Consider the following 15824-nt stretch of genomic DNA (forward strand, 5'->3'; position numbering starts at 1 on the left):
CCGAAGAAAGTGTTTCCAGTTGCATTGCGTCTCGGTGTGGTGTTTGGGGGCAGAGAAAGTGAACCATGATTCAGGTCAGCTCTGGTTTCTCGTACCCTGATCCTATGACCCAACACATATCCGCTCGCACACGGCCCCAGCAGACACACGGATAGCCTCAGAGTGGCCCGGATATGTAAAGAGGCGATTTTGTCACGATTTGTCACTGTTAATACTATTCATTTTTAGAACTGTTGCCATAAAAGCTCTAATAGTTAACCGTTGATGTCAGTTTTTTGCATTTTATCTCAGAAAAAGTGAACAAGCCTATGACACCTGCACTGAGATCAGTATTTCAATTTTGCCCTTAAATGCACTAATAATGAAATACTTGGAGGCTTAGCGGCCTTAAGAGAGAATGAGGCAGCAGGTTTCGTGTATTCGTTTCATTACTTTTTATTAAAAGGTCAATGCAGCCAGTAAATCTGCCTAACCCTCAAAAGAGTCTGAGTCAACAGCCTCAGACTCATGATGACAGAAGAAAATACCATTACCCTCTTATCATCCCCCCTGAATTTCTTCAGTCATCATCTCTTCATCATCGTCTCTCTGCCTGCGTCTAACTCTCCCTCCATGGTTTTCACAGGAGCTGTAGTTTAAAGGGAGAAGGGAGTGGTCTTGTACGGGAAGGGAGAAGGCACAGGGGGGATGTTTTTGGCTGCATGTGTGTGTGTGTGTGTGAGGCCTCGCACAGAAGGGGTCTTTGTGGGCGTCTGCAGAAACGCAGCGCGCACATGTACACACTTGGCTCATGACATCACAGCTCACCGTGCAGCCGGCAGGAATGTTACTCAGAAAGGAGAGGCTTTGTGGAGGAGAGGAAAGAGACGGGAGGGGAGGAAAAGGAGGAGAAGAAGAGGAGGAAAAGGCTTGGCCAGGGAAAAGTCCGGCACTCCCACTATCTGGAACAGGACGGATCAGGGCTGGACTCAAGTGGACAGAACTGAACAGGGAAACGGATAAAGCTTGAGAAAAAAAAGACACACAGAAGGTAGAAGTTATTGTCATGGTCCAAAAACGAAAGGGAGCTTTCTTTTGCTGACTACAGCACGGATCTACAGATGCCACTGAATTAGAATAATCTACCGGTACTTGAAAGAGCAGCAGGTGAGTAGTAAGTCTACTCGTGAAGTTGGATTTTCAGATAGATTATACTTTGATTTGTTTTTGGAAAAAATGCAGCATGTGAAATGTCGAGGCTTTTAAATCAGTGAGAAAATATTCTGTTCTAAAATAGCTTCTCAGACAAAGAAGCCGAATATGAACAATAATACTTTAACAGAAAAGAAGAGAAGAAGAAGTCCAATCAAAAGACACAAAGCCCGACTGATTTATTGCATATGAAGTATTGACGTCAGAGTTTATGTCGTGTTCGTCCAGATGTTGGAACATAATGTTGAACTGTGCATATTTGGGTGATCTCCAGCTGTTCACTCAACCCACGTGCAGACCTCTGATTTAGTTCACCACAGGTTTCCCCCCACTGTTATTCAACATTTCCAGAAGGGAAATCTCTCTTGGACGGAAACCAACTGAAATCATGAATACTCACTAGCCTGGGTTCACAATATGAGAACACGAGGCTACACCTGCAGCTGGCTCCTGTTACTGTTCAGGATCATATGTAGCCAAGAAACAGAGCCAGTAACACTGAGCGCACTGGGTTACCCAGGAGCCCGGTGGGTGCGCAGGCGTATATGTGCCTGAAGATGTACAACAGCACACTTTCACTTTACATTTGCCATGTCATGTCAAAGAGAGAAACCGAGGATAGCGCTCATGTGAGAAACACTGTAAGTGTAGTTCCATTCAGAAAGGATTTGGAGTTATTCTATCACAACATCCCCCCCCCCCCCCCCCCCCCCAAGCATCTCAGGCATGCGGCCGAGTTTGTATGTTCAGACATCGTGTGTGCGTGAGTGTTTTGCGATTTTGGTGCATAATGGTCAGAGCCTAAGCGTTTCCAGATGTGATGAATGGAAACAGGCAGGGAATGAGACAGCATTTACACTCAGAGCGCAACTCTGATGCTGAGCTGACTCAGATACTCAAGAATTCCACACTCCACAGAATTCATTCAGTCCCAAACCTTTTAGTAGCAACCAGAACTCTCCTGACCTATCCGGGGGACTATGGGACGACTTTTACCGTTGCTTTTTGTTTTTTGGTTTATTTAGACTCTGTCACACAGCCACAGAAGCTCTCTTATCCACACACGCTGTGCTGGTGTACGGTGTCCCTCAACACTAGTGCTGCAGTCTGAGCCTCGAGGACAGCACGCTATGCCTGGAATGTCAGTTCACCTCAGTCAGAGTCAGAAACATACATGTGAATACACACCTGTTGTACAAATGCGCACACTTCTGCGCGCACACTCCGCTGCACAGCTACAGTCACTTACAACCTCTGTAAGTGTGTTTGAAGCTGAGTCGTGCTGCATGTGAGACATTCCTGTACTTCAGCACTGTTTTCCTGAGGCAGTAACAGGATATCCTCCCCCTCTGTACTGTCCACTGGACTCACACTCCTACACAAATGCATGTAGGCATTCCAGCACGTGAACACACATGGAGGTGTTGCATCAACAGTGAGTCAAATAAGACAGAAGACTTCATCTGTGTGAGTGTGGAAACCAAATTGACATCTGGTGCTCACATGGTCACCAATATGGACAGACAGCAGGACAGTGAGAGGAAAACAAGGAGTTTGAAGATGGAAGGTTCAGTGCAAATCACAGTGGGTTAAACAAAAAATTCCCTATGGTCTGGACTGTTGTATGTAGTGCTACTCTCTGAGGTGTGTAGCTACTGTAATGGAGAAATAACCTGCTTTCCAGGGCAGTACTGGCAACAACTGTCAGTATAGGGGTCTAAAAGTCCCTAAATCTACTGACAAAATTTCTCTTTACAAGGATATTATCAGGTACTTCTGATATGGAAAAAATGTAAAACAAATATCTACCGCTGGACAAACAACACTGGCCTTTATGTGCTGGCGCCCGTGGGACGTGGGATCCACAAAGCCTCTGCCATCTGAAATATTAGTTGAAGGAAGGACATACTTCAATTTCTTTTCAGTTTGATTTAATTCCTTCTAAAAAAAAAAAAAGAAGCTCTGTCCAGTAAGCTGGTGTTCCTGATTTCGACAACCGAGTTTAGGAGTCAGAGACGGTCATGTGACCGAGCGCAGTTCGGTGCTTTTTTTTTTTTAAACACACAGCCTCTGTGTCTGGGTTTGCTGTGACTTACAGTTCTAAGAATGACAGACATCTTTAATCGACAGGTAAAACGGGTTGACTTTAACGAATAAGTGAAGACGCATTGTAAAAGGCTCTTGCACCAGATGCTTAGTTATTTTCTTTGCCTAAGTGTGCTCACATATCCACACAGGTAGACGTTCCTATAACACTCGGGTGAGGTACTCCTGTGCTGTTTCCACACAGCGCTTTCATGTAAACCTGCCACAAATTAATTAGCCTGTTTTTTGTGTTTATACCCATCTATCCCACTGGAACTGAATAACTTACTTCCCTCTTGACCAAAGGATGAATAACTTGCTTGTTTCTGTTCAGCCTGGGATGCAAGTCTTCCTGGGATAGTTAGTTAGTGTGAACACAGAGAACCTCACTGGGGTAAATGTGTACATAAGAAAACCTGAAGTTGTTACTCTGATATGTATTATTTTCATCCTCATGAGACACAAAGTAAAGAATTTGCACATGACTGAGCCCGATGGGACACCAAAAGGCCCTCAGAACTTTTTTCAGAGGAGGGAGGAGGCAGCAATAAAGGGGAGAGGAAATCATTGCTTCATTCTGAGAGAGACAAGAGGGCTTTTTCAACAGCCAGTCTACCATAATCCTCCATGTGACTTCACTGACCACTGTTTCTGCTTACGAACATTCCCAGAGAGGAGAGAGGAAGCAAGAGAGGAAGGGGGAGGTGGGGGGGACGGAGGGCTGAAAGTGCCGAGGAATGAGCGGTTTCAGGGAGAGAACGGATAAAAGAAGATTGTTTAATTCTTTAGGCTGAAATCTGACACAGATCTTGTAAAATCCTTACAAAAAATCCTTATTGTCAGTAGGAATTCCCATAAGTATGAAAATATGGCTGTCAGGTTATATGGCTGTGGCATTTTAAAGTGAGAGGTGCTGAAAAAGCTCCTTCTTATGGCTGTACGTGCTTTATTTGTACTGTGAATTTATTTAAGTGATCCTCATTAAATCCCCACACACACAAACACACAGACACGCACACGCAGATTACAAAGACAGAGGTCAACAGAGACTCCTGGAAATAAACACATCCTTAAGGAAGAGGTGTAATGGGTACAAGGCCCTAAAGAGGGAAGCCAATAGAGCCTTTGCCAGTGAGCCACAGACAGACAAAGAGACGGGTCATAAAGGCAGGAGTGTGTAAATGTACCGAGTCACTAACAGTGTGTCTGGAATGTGTGGAATGGATGATTTACTGAATCAGAAGGTCACTGGCCTGGTCTCCTGCATGATGTCGTGTATTGATTTCGTCCTTTGCTGAATCTCAATGTCAGCGAAATAACGCCTACAAGAGATGACTGCAGGTGATTTGTTGGCATTCAGAATATGTCACTGTTATTAAAAGGTTTTACATTATATGGTCTGAAGTCCCAAGTTTGTTACAGAGTCAGTTCCATCAGGAAGACATTTAGAGGGACGTTTCACCGCAATTTATATAATTGTCCAGCAGTTATAGAAGAAGTTGTAACAATGCCTGTCACCAACGCAGGGGGCAATTATAGACTCTGGCCCTGAGCCAAACACTTAATCCAGAACACTTGAGTGAAGTTGCTCCATGAAAAGATGAGTTTGGGGAGACAATGTGTGTAACAGAGCGTATCAATCTTTAAAGCCCAAGGACCCACAGTGTTTCTAGTGGCATTTCCTTTCTTTCCTTCGTAATCTCCAGTTTAAAAAAGAAAAAAAAGCTGACTTCATTTTAATTTCTCCCAAAAAATGCTATTGTTTTAAGCCCACCTGCCTGAGCTGGCATTTTTCAGTCCACAGCTATAAACATGTGTAAGGAAAAGTTTCACCATCTCAATTATTGTTTGTCTCTCGGGTATTCAGCTGAAAGAATACTTCACGTACCTTTTAAGAATCACTGAAAACTATTAAAATACAAGGAAATGTTTGTTGCAGTTGCGGTCTGTGTCAAAGCAGCAGTATGTGATTTGGTGCCCCCTAATGGTGGACAGCAGCGCTGTGCCACTGCAGAGGATTAACTGAACACTCTGAACTGCTGCATTGCAGACAGTCAGATCGGTATGAGGTGTGTCTGTGTTTTAGTGAGAGAGCTTTGAAGAAGAAGACTTAAGGGCAGTTATTAAGTGTCTTTTACCTCAATTTGAGCCTAAACTGATCATCAGACAGCCTTTTGCTGCAGAACCTCATTTAAACACACGTTGTTTGTTTGTTTGTTACACAGAAACCGTGGCGGGCAGCAGAGGATGTCAGTGATGGTATACCAAGAGAGCGAGCCCTGAAGAGCGTCAGTTTCCAGGAATCAGTCAGCTTTATTACTGACAGGTCTGCAAACATGGAACTGGAGAGTCAGCAGATCCAACATGGCTGCCTCACCACTAACCAAGCCTACAGTGCTGGTGTGAAAGTAGAGACTCCTGACAGTGAGGTGATGCAGGTATTCTGATGCTTTCTGTCTTTATTTATAGGTTTGGTTTCTCTGTCTAAGATCACAACCTAACAACCAACATTATACACCTATATCATGATATGCAGTACAGCTGTTCACACCAGCAATTTCGAAACTTTCTGTGGTTACAGGAGATCCGTTACCTGGACCAGGTGTTAGACGCGGCCTCAGATGTACCCACCAATGGAAATGCCTCTCCGTCAGAGCACATCAAACCAATCAGCATTGAGGGAAGCTCTCCCTCTGTCTGCGTGTCAGCCTCTTCACCGGTCAATCACCAACCGGTCTTTGTGGAGGGTCAAAGACAGAGCATCTTCGTCCACCAAGCGGAGTCCCCCGTGAGGACCAACGGCCACGTGCAGGGAGGCGAGCCGGGGCGCGGCAGTGCAAAGTTCGAGCTGCGAGCGTTTCAGGAGGAGAGACGTCCAGCGAAGCTCTTCACCCCCGGAGAAGAGCAGCAGGTCAGGGTGACGAGGAGACGACCCTCAGAGGAGGTAGATGGCTGTTAGATAACGTGTCAGATGTCACAGATACACACTTCAGAGAAACAGCTACATAACCCAGTCAGTACGTGTGCAATGAAGAGAAAACGAATTACTGAGTTAGAACGAGCTAAACTGACTTGTAAAATGCATTTAAATACGTTAGTCAGACCGAAATTGTACAAAATAAAGCCTCTCAAAGCTGATCTAACACACCCAGTTCATTGCTTGGCGACAACTTACCCCTACCTGTAAACACTTGACTCGAACAAGCACTCTATCCATGCTGATCATTTCCCATCCACAACACAAAAATAACCACAAATTATATAACTTAGAGTAGATGTGTTTTACTTCCTTTATTTCCTAGATTTTAAGGAAGTGACATTTCTAAAGTAGGCAAAATGACACTCAAGGAAATGTTTATAAATCCAGCATCAGTATTACATCATATATATATACAGTATATACAGTATATATATATATATATATATATATATCATGAAAATGCTTGGAAATAGTGTCGTGAATAGTAGAATTAAAATGCCTATATTTACGCTCTTCTTCTCCTGGATGTCTTTCCCATCAGGTTCAGGAGTTGGAGCGTGAACGCCAAGAGCTGATCAAAGACCAGGCAGTCAAAAAGAACCCTGGGATCGCAAAGCGCTGGTGGAACCCTCCCAAGGAGGTAGAGCCCCAGTCAGTTTGTCTTTCTCCTCCAACTCTGGTGACTCCCTGACAGATTGATTGATTGGTTTGCTTGCTTTATTCTTTCAAGGTCCCTTTGGAAGATCAGCTGGACGCAGAGCAGCTGGAGTCGCTCAAGAAATACCAGGAGAGGAAACAGCAGCAACAAATTGACCCTTATATGTACACACAGGTAACACATATACACATTACGAGTCATACGGCATAGGTCATGAGGACATAAAATCTGTTTTTTTTTTCTATCCTTCTCCTTTGTGCCTCAATCGGTTTGTATCTATGTTTGCTGCAACAGGTATCAGGTCCTACCACAATGGTAACCTTTGATCCAGAACTAACCAGGAAGGAGGATGTTCTGGAGGAACAGATCAATTTCTCATCTGCTCGGAGGCAGTTTCTGCAAGGCGTGCCCACCAAGAAGGATGTCGCTCCTGAATTCTACTCTGCCAAACCCTTCTCAAAATCTGTGCCGAGGGGCAGCAAAGGGAGCAGCGACATTCTTCCAGAAACTGGTGAGACTCACGTGACCTGGTCTGATGACGGACCTGCGGGAGAATTTACGTGCGCTCGGGCTGTAATGACAATCCTGCAAGAGGAGGAGGAAGGGAAAAGTCATTTTCATCCGTCTTTTCACCCAGAGGAGTCTGACTCAGGATTAGACGAGTTGTCTGTCCGCTCTCAGGACACCACCCTGTTTAGCTTGGATAATGTTTCTGACAGCGGGGCCTCCCTTCCCCCGACCCCACTGCCACTGACCCCTGTGTCACCGCACACCCCCCGGCCCACCACCCCAGTCAACGGGCAGACCATTTTCAGTCCAACAGAAGACGAGCTGGAGTACCACGCAGGGGTACTCGTCCAAAATGCCATCCAGTGTGCCCTGGCAGCTGAGAATGGAGGGGACTGGCAGCCCCCTGACTTCAACTCTTCACAACTTAGCGCCCCTGTGTCTCCATCCTCCGCCTCTACAAGTAGCCCGGTGCCAGTTTCTTCCTCCCCTGTGTCTTCTGGTGGAGCTCCCAGTTTCCAGTCACCTGTGTCGTCCAGTCCTGCGCCATCCAACCCGTCTCCACAGCCAGACGTGCAACCACTGGTGAGGGTGATTCCCCAAGAGAAGCCGTCAGAATCACAACAGCTCTCCTGTCCAGCTCAACAACCACAGCTCCAGGCACCTTCTCCTCCACCTTCTCAGCCCGTCTCACCACCACAGAGACCCAGAAACGGAGGCCCCAGGATCAAAATCCAATCCTCTTACACCAGAGCGCTCGCCTCCTCAGCTCCAGCTCCGGCTCCAGCTCCGGCTCCTGCCCCAGCGGGTCCTGTCCCAAGGCCAGCCCCAGTATACCGTCCCCCTTCTCCCCCAAGCCCGGAGAAATCGGAGTTCAGCTACTTCAGTAAATACTCAGAAGCGGCCGAGCTGCGGAGCACAGCAGCCTCGGCACGTGGTCCCGAGGTGGAGCCGGCCAGCGGCCCGTTCCGCCTCCGCTCCAAGAAGCAGCGAACTTTATCCATGATAGAGGAGGAGATCCGAGCAGCACAGCAGAGGGAGGAAGAGCTGAAGAAGCAGAGGGAGGCGAAGCCTGCTATCGTTGTGCAGCCGAGCAACACTTCCAGCAACAGTCATGGGCCTGTGAGGACAGGAGTGAGGCAGACTTCCATTTCCCAAGCAGATAAGATGAAGAGCAACAGCCTGCCAGCAAGACTCACACTGACAGCACGGACAGCACCAGGTTAGTTTCTCATTGGATACAAGAGTCTGTAAATACACGTCTGATAAGATCAGCCATGGCTTTCTTCATTTTGAATGTAAAGCATCAGGGCACCGGATCAAAGAGTCTGCCTCAGTAAACCAGTAAGGTTATTTCTTTGTGGTTTGCAGGGAAGATCGAGAAAGTTCGTCCCGCGCCGCCTGTCTCGCCTTCCCCCTCTGAAGGAGCCCTGTCTGATGCTGGCAGTGAGGACTCCGGAGGGTCACGGCCCAAAAACTTCATGCAGACGCTTATGGAAGACTATGAAACGCACAAGGTCAAGAGGAAGGAGAAAATGGAGGACAACAGCGTAAGTGTTTCAGCCATTTAAAAAAGAAAGGGAGAGAGGTGTTTCTTCACTGTCACGTGCTCTACAAAAACAACAGTTATCCACAATAGAGAACTCCAAATCCTTAAAGGGTGTGTGTAGCCGTTTACTAGTTATCACAGTTAGGTTGTGATCTTAGACAGAGAAACCAAACCTGTGGATATTCCCAGAAACAGGAACTATCTCAGTGAGTGATCACACATCACAAGCATGTTTGACTTTTGTGGCTGATCAAATTGGTATGAGCTAATACCGTACAACACCCAAGGGAAATTCCCTGCCTGAAACTGAAAGTAAGTTACAGAGGCTGGGGATTTTTCTTCTGGCTCATTAGTTATTATTATTATATTATTTTTGAATTTCCCCCATTGGGGGATGAATAAAGTATTTTTCTATTCTATTCGAGGTCTCTCCTTAAAATCTCTGAATCCAACTTTTGACAGTTTGTTTAAGTTTCGTTAAGGTACTCAGGCTGAAAACAATGACACAAGCTAATGTTTCATATCATGATCCATAATGCACGCTATTCATATAGAAGAAAAGATAGAAAAATCCAACCATGGATAGATGATATACTCCAAAACAGTTCGACATTGCACCCACAGTTTTCATGCTGTGGGGTTGTCTTTAGCAGCTGACTCTGTTGTTGTTTATCCATGATGACATGACACATGTTGACTTGTTGTACTGTTGCTTCTCTCCTACTGGCTGGTCAGTATGCCCATTTGTTGCTGGCTAACGAGGTAACCACAGAGGTACCTTTTTCCACCCCGAAACCTTGACACTCCTTTAATTGCCTGTACTGACAGACCTGGGTCAGAATTGTATTTGGACCATTACAGTGTACGCTTTTAAAGATTCAAAACATTCCACTTTCAAACATATTGAACACCGGAGGAGGATGCTTTGAAAAGACTAGTCAAAGCGTGGACAGTGACTGTCTTTTGTCACTTAGCCTTCCAATGAAAGCGGTGCCAGAAACCTAAACGGGAATGTGTTATTTATTTGCAAACATCCCGTTTAAAAACCATAAAGTGGGTAGTTTCTATGAAGGAAACATTTATTTTATTCTTACCTCTGATCCCAGGTCTGCTTGTCGTCTTGTTTTGTGGTGTTGGTTCCGCATGTGCTTGTCCATCCTTTTTTTTGTGACCTTTGACCCACCTACACAGCCTTGCCACTTTGACCCCAATAGTGTACAGTCTCAGTTATTCACACTTACTCAGAGGTTATTCGTCAAGATTCTCTGCAGAATTGAAAGTATAGATTTCGTGACACATTTATTTGCTATCAAAACTACTAACGAATACGTATATTTTTGTGTTTTTTGCTTATTTGATCATTTTCTTATGAAATAGGTGTCAAATACAGTGTCAAAAACCCATAGTTCCTCATAGCAAACTTGATTAAAGAAATGTATCAGATGAGGAGGTTCCTAACAGAACATATGAGCCTTTCGTGCATGCATGTACATTATTTTATGTATGCTGTCATCGTCATCAACTGGAGGTCACAGTATGAACAGAACCATAATGTGACCTTAATGCTGCTGCTACACTTAGACCCGCCCCTTCACCCACAGTCCACTTCACCGTCACCCTGCCCTGAAGTTATCCTGGATTTTTTTTTTGTCCACAAAGTCTTCTCCCTGTGTGCAGATTTATTTGTCATATACGTGTGCTTATCTTGATGTGAGAGGGACTGTTTTGTTCAACACTGCTGGGGCGTTTAGTCTTGGTAGTTTATTTGGACAGGTGGGATTTAAAGTCGTTATCAGTGAAAATTCCATGCAGGGTGATTTAACCTGAGCGCTCCGTCAGTGTTTAACACACACTGCATGTCATGTTACAGTCACTGTGGTGAGTTTTTATTACCATGCTGCCCTTATGTTGCCCCCCAAAATTGGGCAAAGCATGCACTTATTACCTATGGCGTTGCTCTGACTGGGTTTGAATCTGATGGGTTGCTTTTTTATTTTTGTCAGGTTTTGGAAGCCACTCGGGTGACCAGGAGGAAAAGCAACATGGCACTGAAATGGGAGGCCGGTATCTATGCCAACGAGGAAGGAAAGGAGGGAGAGGAGGAGGAGGAAGAGGAGGAGGAGGAGGAAGAGGAGGAGGAGGAGGAGGAGGAAGAAGAGGAGGAGTGAACGGCCAAGTGGACAGCGGGAGGAAGAGGAGGATGTAGAGACGGAAAGACAGATTTAAAATAGGAGGAGAAAGGACTGGAGATTAAACAGTATTTATTTTTTTCTAACAGAATATCCTGATGATCACATGATCCCACTGGCTTGAGCCAATGGGGCCTATCGATGAGATGCATCAAGGTTGGGAATTGAAAGTGTAGCAGCGTGTTAAGTGACTCAGTATGTGAGAAATTTCTAAGGTATCGAGGTGTCTTTGGAGACTCAAGAGTCAGCGACGCAAGAGACACTTTGTGAGGGTTTTATGGTGGTTTGCGGACGATGTTCAGACGTTTTAGGATGAGATGTTTTCACGAGGTGGTAGACGCCTGAATTATTTCATAGGATTTTTCATCTATTTGCAGTTTTAGTATTGAACCACGGGCTAAGCTCTAAAGATCGAGTCGCCTGAGAATTACCGATGAGGCTTTTAGCTGTGTGTGCGCTTCGGAATAATCCCCCGGTCGTTTCCAAATATTTAAGTACGGGACAGGAAGACACAAAAAAAGAAGCAGAAGCGTTTTGGAGTGGCTTTTAAAAAACTCAAGGAGAGGCCGCCGCCACCACACACCATTTCCGAAATTTCAGGATTCTGCTGTCCTTAGATAATGCCGCAGAAAGACTGGAAAGATTTTTCAAGGAAGTGAACCAAAAGGGGCAATACTCAGCATCACGCCCCGAGTGTTTTTTTTTTTTGTTTAAGTTGTGCACGCTGCAGTGCCACAGTACACCACAGTGCAGGTCTAACACAAGTGTGACGTGTTGGTGGGAGCTTTTATATATTTTTTCAAGCGTCTGCATTTAATCTGAAGTGCCGGCTTGACAGTCAGCGTCCTTGAATTGTTAAATGCTAGTGAGGAATTCTGCAAAACTAGCAACGCTAACTTTGCCTTAGACTGTCAGTAGTTGTTGGTATGTATGGTGTATTTTATCCTCTCCTATCCTGAATAACTACCGTTTCAGTACACCTTAGAGAGAATAAGCAACCACATTAAATAGAGAGTTTGTCTATAATCACTATTCTTTTGTCACTTTTTTGTCTATAAAATGCAAACAGAAGGAAATATTTGGGGAAATTACGTCCGTGTGGAGTGATTAAAGGGCTGGGTCATGGGTTTTATACTCTGAAAAATCACTTATTTTAGCTTTTGTGGCTGTGTGGCTTTGTTGACCTACGCTTTCAGATGTAAGCAGTCGTTTCATGTATTATACTGAGGTAAGACTGTGTATTTGATGTGTGAGCACGTGCCGTGTATCTGCTCTGTACTCTGCAGACTGAGGATAAAGGTTTGATGAAAAATGACATGAAAAGCTTTTTATAGAAATTTGTTATACCGAAACAGGATGTTGTTATTTCGAAGAAAAAAGTCAGTGTAGGAAGTACCGATTGTGTGCATGGATTTACACCTCTTTCGTTACTTGAGACAAGCACACGGCGGCAGGAACTCGCTATCGGTGAAAACGCCTTTTAAGAGGCTGCAATAAGGCTCAAGGGGGTTGTCTTATCATACTGTCGGTCAGACTGTTTTTACCATATGTATTGTTGATGATGTGATTGTTTTGTTTTTTTGCAAAATAGCCTCTTGAAAATCTAAAGCGATACAGGTCTCTGTGAGTGGGATGATGCTGCGGTGCAGAAATCAAAGAAGCGCACGTTTCTCCCTGGGAGCCCAGATGTGGCTCAGGAAGCAGAATTCTTTTTTTTAACCACTTCATCTGAAAAGTAGCACGCTCTTTGTACTCTTTGTTCTTTTCTAGGTCGCACATCAAAGCCTGTGAGATTCATTTCTCTGTTTGAATGTTAGCAGCATGGAGGAAAGGGTTTTTATCCCTGCAAACCAAAGTCCACAGTTCTGACCACCGTGTCTGGATAGCGTGTCCCGCTCAAGTGTCCTTCCGCAAGACACGGACCTCCGTGCTCACAAGCACACGTGTTAAAACCCTCGGATAAAGGCCTGAAATATTTGAACGCACACCGAGGTCAGCTTGCAGAACTTGTGAAAAAAAAAAGAAAACCAAACAAACTGCGGGACACGTTCCACTAATTCTTGACTGTATCGACTCTTGTGTCTGTGGTTTGAGTCTAGGACGAGTGATCGTCGGCACGTTATTTGGCTGGGCTGTCTGGTAATGTGCTCTCTGAAAGAAACAAAGTGCCAGAAATTCAGGCCTTTGTGACGTGTTCAATACTCCATCCCCGAAATGAAATAGGACCTAAAAATTTACTAATATTTTATTTTAAAGTATTTGAAGGAATGATAAAAATAAACACACATTTTGGGAGAACTGAAACAGCAGAGCGGTGTTCTTTGTACATAAACTCCATTCGTGGCGTGCAAAGGCTTCCTCCCAAATTCACTGTGGCTGCCACAGCACTCTGTAACAGCACTCTGTAACAGCACTCTGTAACAGCACACTGTAATGCTGTAACAGCACACTGTAACAGCACTCTGTAACAGCACACTGTAACAGCACTCTGTAACAGCACTCTGTAACAGCACTCTGTAACAGCACTCTGTAACAGCACACTGTAATGCTGTAACAGCACACTGTAACAGCACTCTGTAACAGCACACTGTAACAGCACTCTGTAACAGCACACTGTAACGGCACTCTAATGCTGTAACAGCACACTGTAACAGCACTCTGTAATGCTGTAACAGCACACTGTGATGCTGTAACAGCACTCTGTAACAGCACTCTGTAACAGCATGCTGTAACAGCACTCTAATGCTGTAACGGCACACTGTAACAGCACTCTGTAACAGCACACTGTAACGGCACTCTAATGCTGTAACAGCACACTGTAACAGCACTCTGTAATGCTGTAACAGCACACTGTGATGCTGTAACAGCACTCTGTAACAGCACTCTGTAACAGCATGCTGTAACAGCACTCTAATGCTGTAACGGCACACTGTAACAGCACTCTGTAATGCTGTAACAGCACTCTGTAATGCTGTAACAGCACACTGTAATGCTGTAACAGCACTCTGCAATGCTGTAACAGCACACTGTAACAGCACTCTGTAATGCTATAACAGCACACTGTAACAGCACTCTGCAATGCTGTAACAGCACTCTGTAACAGCACTCTGTAATGCTGTAACAGCACACTGTAATGCTGTAACAGCACTCTGTAATGCTGTAACAGCACTCTGCAATGCTGTAACAGCACACTGTAACAGCACTCTGTAATGCTGTAACAGCACACTGTAATGCTGTAACAGCACTCTGTAATGCTGTAACAGCACTCTGCAATGCTGTAACAGCACACTGTAACAGCACTCTGTAATGCTGTAACAGCATGCTGTAACAGCACACTGTAACAGCACTCTGTAATGCTGTAACAGCATGCTGTAACAGCACACTGTGGTCAGTCCGGCTTCAAAGGACACAAAGAGGCCCCTCTGTCGTTAGCAGACATCATGCACACACGGCTGAATCTTTGCATTGTGTGATTTGATATGATTATTATTAATATTATTATGCTTTCGATGTTTGAAGTCGTGGTGCAGAGATGATTTTATTTATCATTTACAATGCTGGTAGCTTGTTTTTTGCCCAGCAGAAGCTCCACAGCTCCAGTGTGGGACCCACACCATCTGTGTGTGATAAAGCAACCTTATTATATAAAGTATAGCCTCCGTTCCTATGTTAACCACTTGTATGCTCATACTCTGCTTTCTTTTTTTTCTTTTTTTATAGCACATGTAAGGCTCACAGTTGTACTCCTACCATACATATTATGAATATTTTCTCATTAAAAGCAAGACCTGCAAGTGTGGGGTGTGCGAGTGGTTCATTTGTGTGTGTGTTTTTTTTTTCTTTTTTTTTCACGCTTTACGTGAATTATTTATGACCTTTTCATTCAACATGCAGTCACTGTTTTATCTAAACATGGGACCCAGAATTTTAATACAGAAACAGAAACACTGCAAGGAGCTCTTCCATGCGCTTTCACTTTGGTAACATTTTGGCTATAATTGTTCTCTAACCTGTTTTTCTGTCGAGGTTAGAGCTGTTTGTCACCGGTGAGCTGCCAGCTTTGAAAGTCCCCTGTGGTTAGTGCAGAGATGAGCTTGTGTTTGTGTGCACTTTCAACAGGGATTGCATTACTGCAGAAATCAAACACATACTGTAACTGTCATTAAGAAATCAAACACATACTGTAACTGTCATTAAGAGATCAAACACATAACTGTCATTAAGGGGACAAAAAAACAAAAAACGGCTTGTTTCAGGCCCCGGCTTCCCCATTAAGCCAGGATTACCAGTTTCAAGTTTTATATCAGTGTTTAATGAAGATCTTTTGGCTGTAAAAAGTCATTCAAAACATTATTCACTTTCTATGAACAAATCGTCTATTTTAGAATAAAGTCCAGTCATAAGCTGCTCAACAAAGATGGAGTTTCTAAATATAGGTCCCTGTAAATTGATTTACCGTTAATAATCTCATATACTGCTGCATGAAATACCTAGAAATTGGTCTAAAAACTTACACTAGACTGCATGTAAAGAAATAGTAAATAAACAAACACACGTGCAACGTTATCTAAGATCTAAGAGTTTCAGCTGATCGGTTTTAGCAGGTAGGTTAAAAGTCACTTGTCACCACTACAAGCCATGAAGGAGTCACTGAAGGGTAAATAA

General features: G+C 44.4%; 1 protein-coding gene across 4 annotated transcripts in view; it reads left to right on the forward strand.

Moving 5' to 3' along the window:
* Window positions 1-14953, forward strand: part of palm2akap2 (PALM2 and AKAP2 fusion) — an 84969-nt gene extending 70016 nt beyond the window's left edge. Inside the window, exons 10-17 of one of the 4 annotated variants that reach the window (XM_075456617.1) lie at window positions 5502-5705; window positions 5858-6220; window positions 6798-6896; window positions 6987-7088; window positions 7209-8643; window positions 8793-8971; window positions 9706-9744; window positions 10974-14953. In XM_075456617.1, the coding sequence (XP_075312732.1) occupies window positions 5502-5705; window positions 5858-6220; window positions 6798-6896; window positions 6987-7088; window positions 7209-8643; window positions 8793-8971; window positions 9706-9744; window positions 10974-11138 (2586 nt within the window). In that variant the 3' untranslated portion in view covers window positions 11139-14953. Of the gene's footprint in view, window positions 1-5501; window positions 5715-5857; window positions 6221-6797; window positions 6897-6986; window positions 7089-7208; window positions 8644-8792; window positions 8972-9705; window positions 9745-10973 lie in introns of all 4 variants that reach the window. The other 3 variants (XM_075456616.1, XM_075456618.1, XM_075456619.1) reach the window with 3 other exon arrangements.
* Window positions 14954-15824: the final 871 nt, after the last annotated feature.

Source organism: Odontesthes bonariensis, chromosome 22, assembly GCF_027942865.1.
Source record: "Odontesthes bonariensis isolate fOdoBon6 chromosome 22, fOdoBon6.hap1, whole genome shotgun sequence".
NCBI lineage: Eukaryota > Metazoa > Chordata > Actinopteri > Atheriniformes > Atherinopsidae > Odontesthes > Odontesthes bonariensis.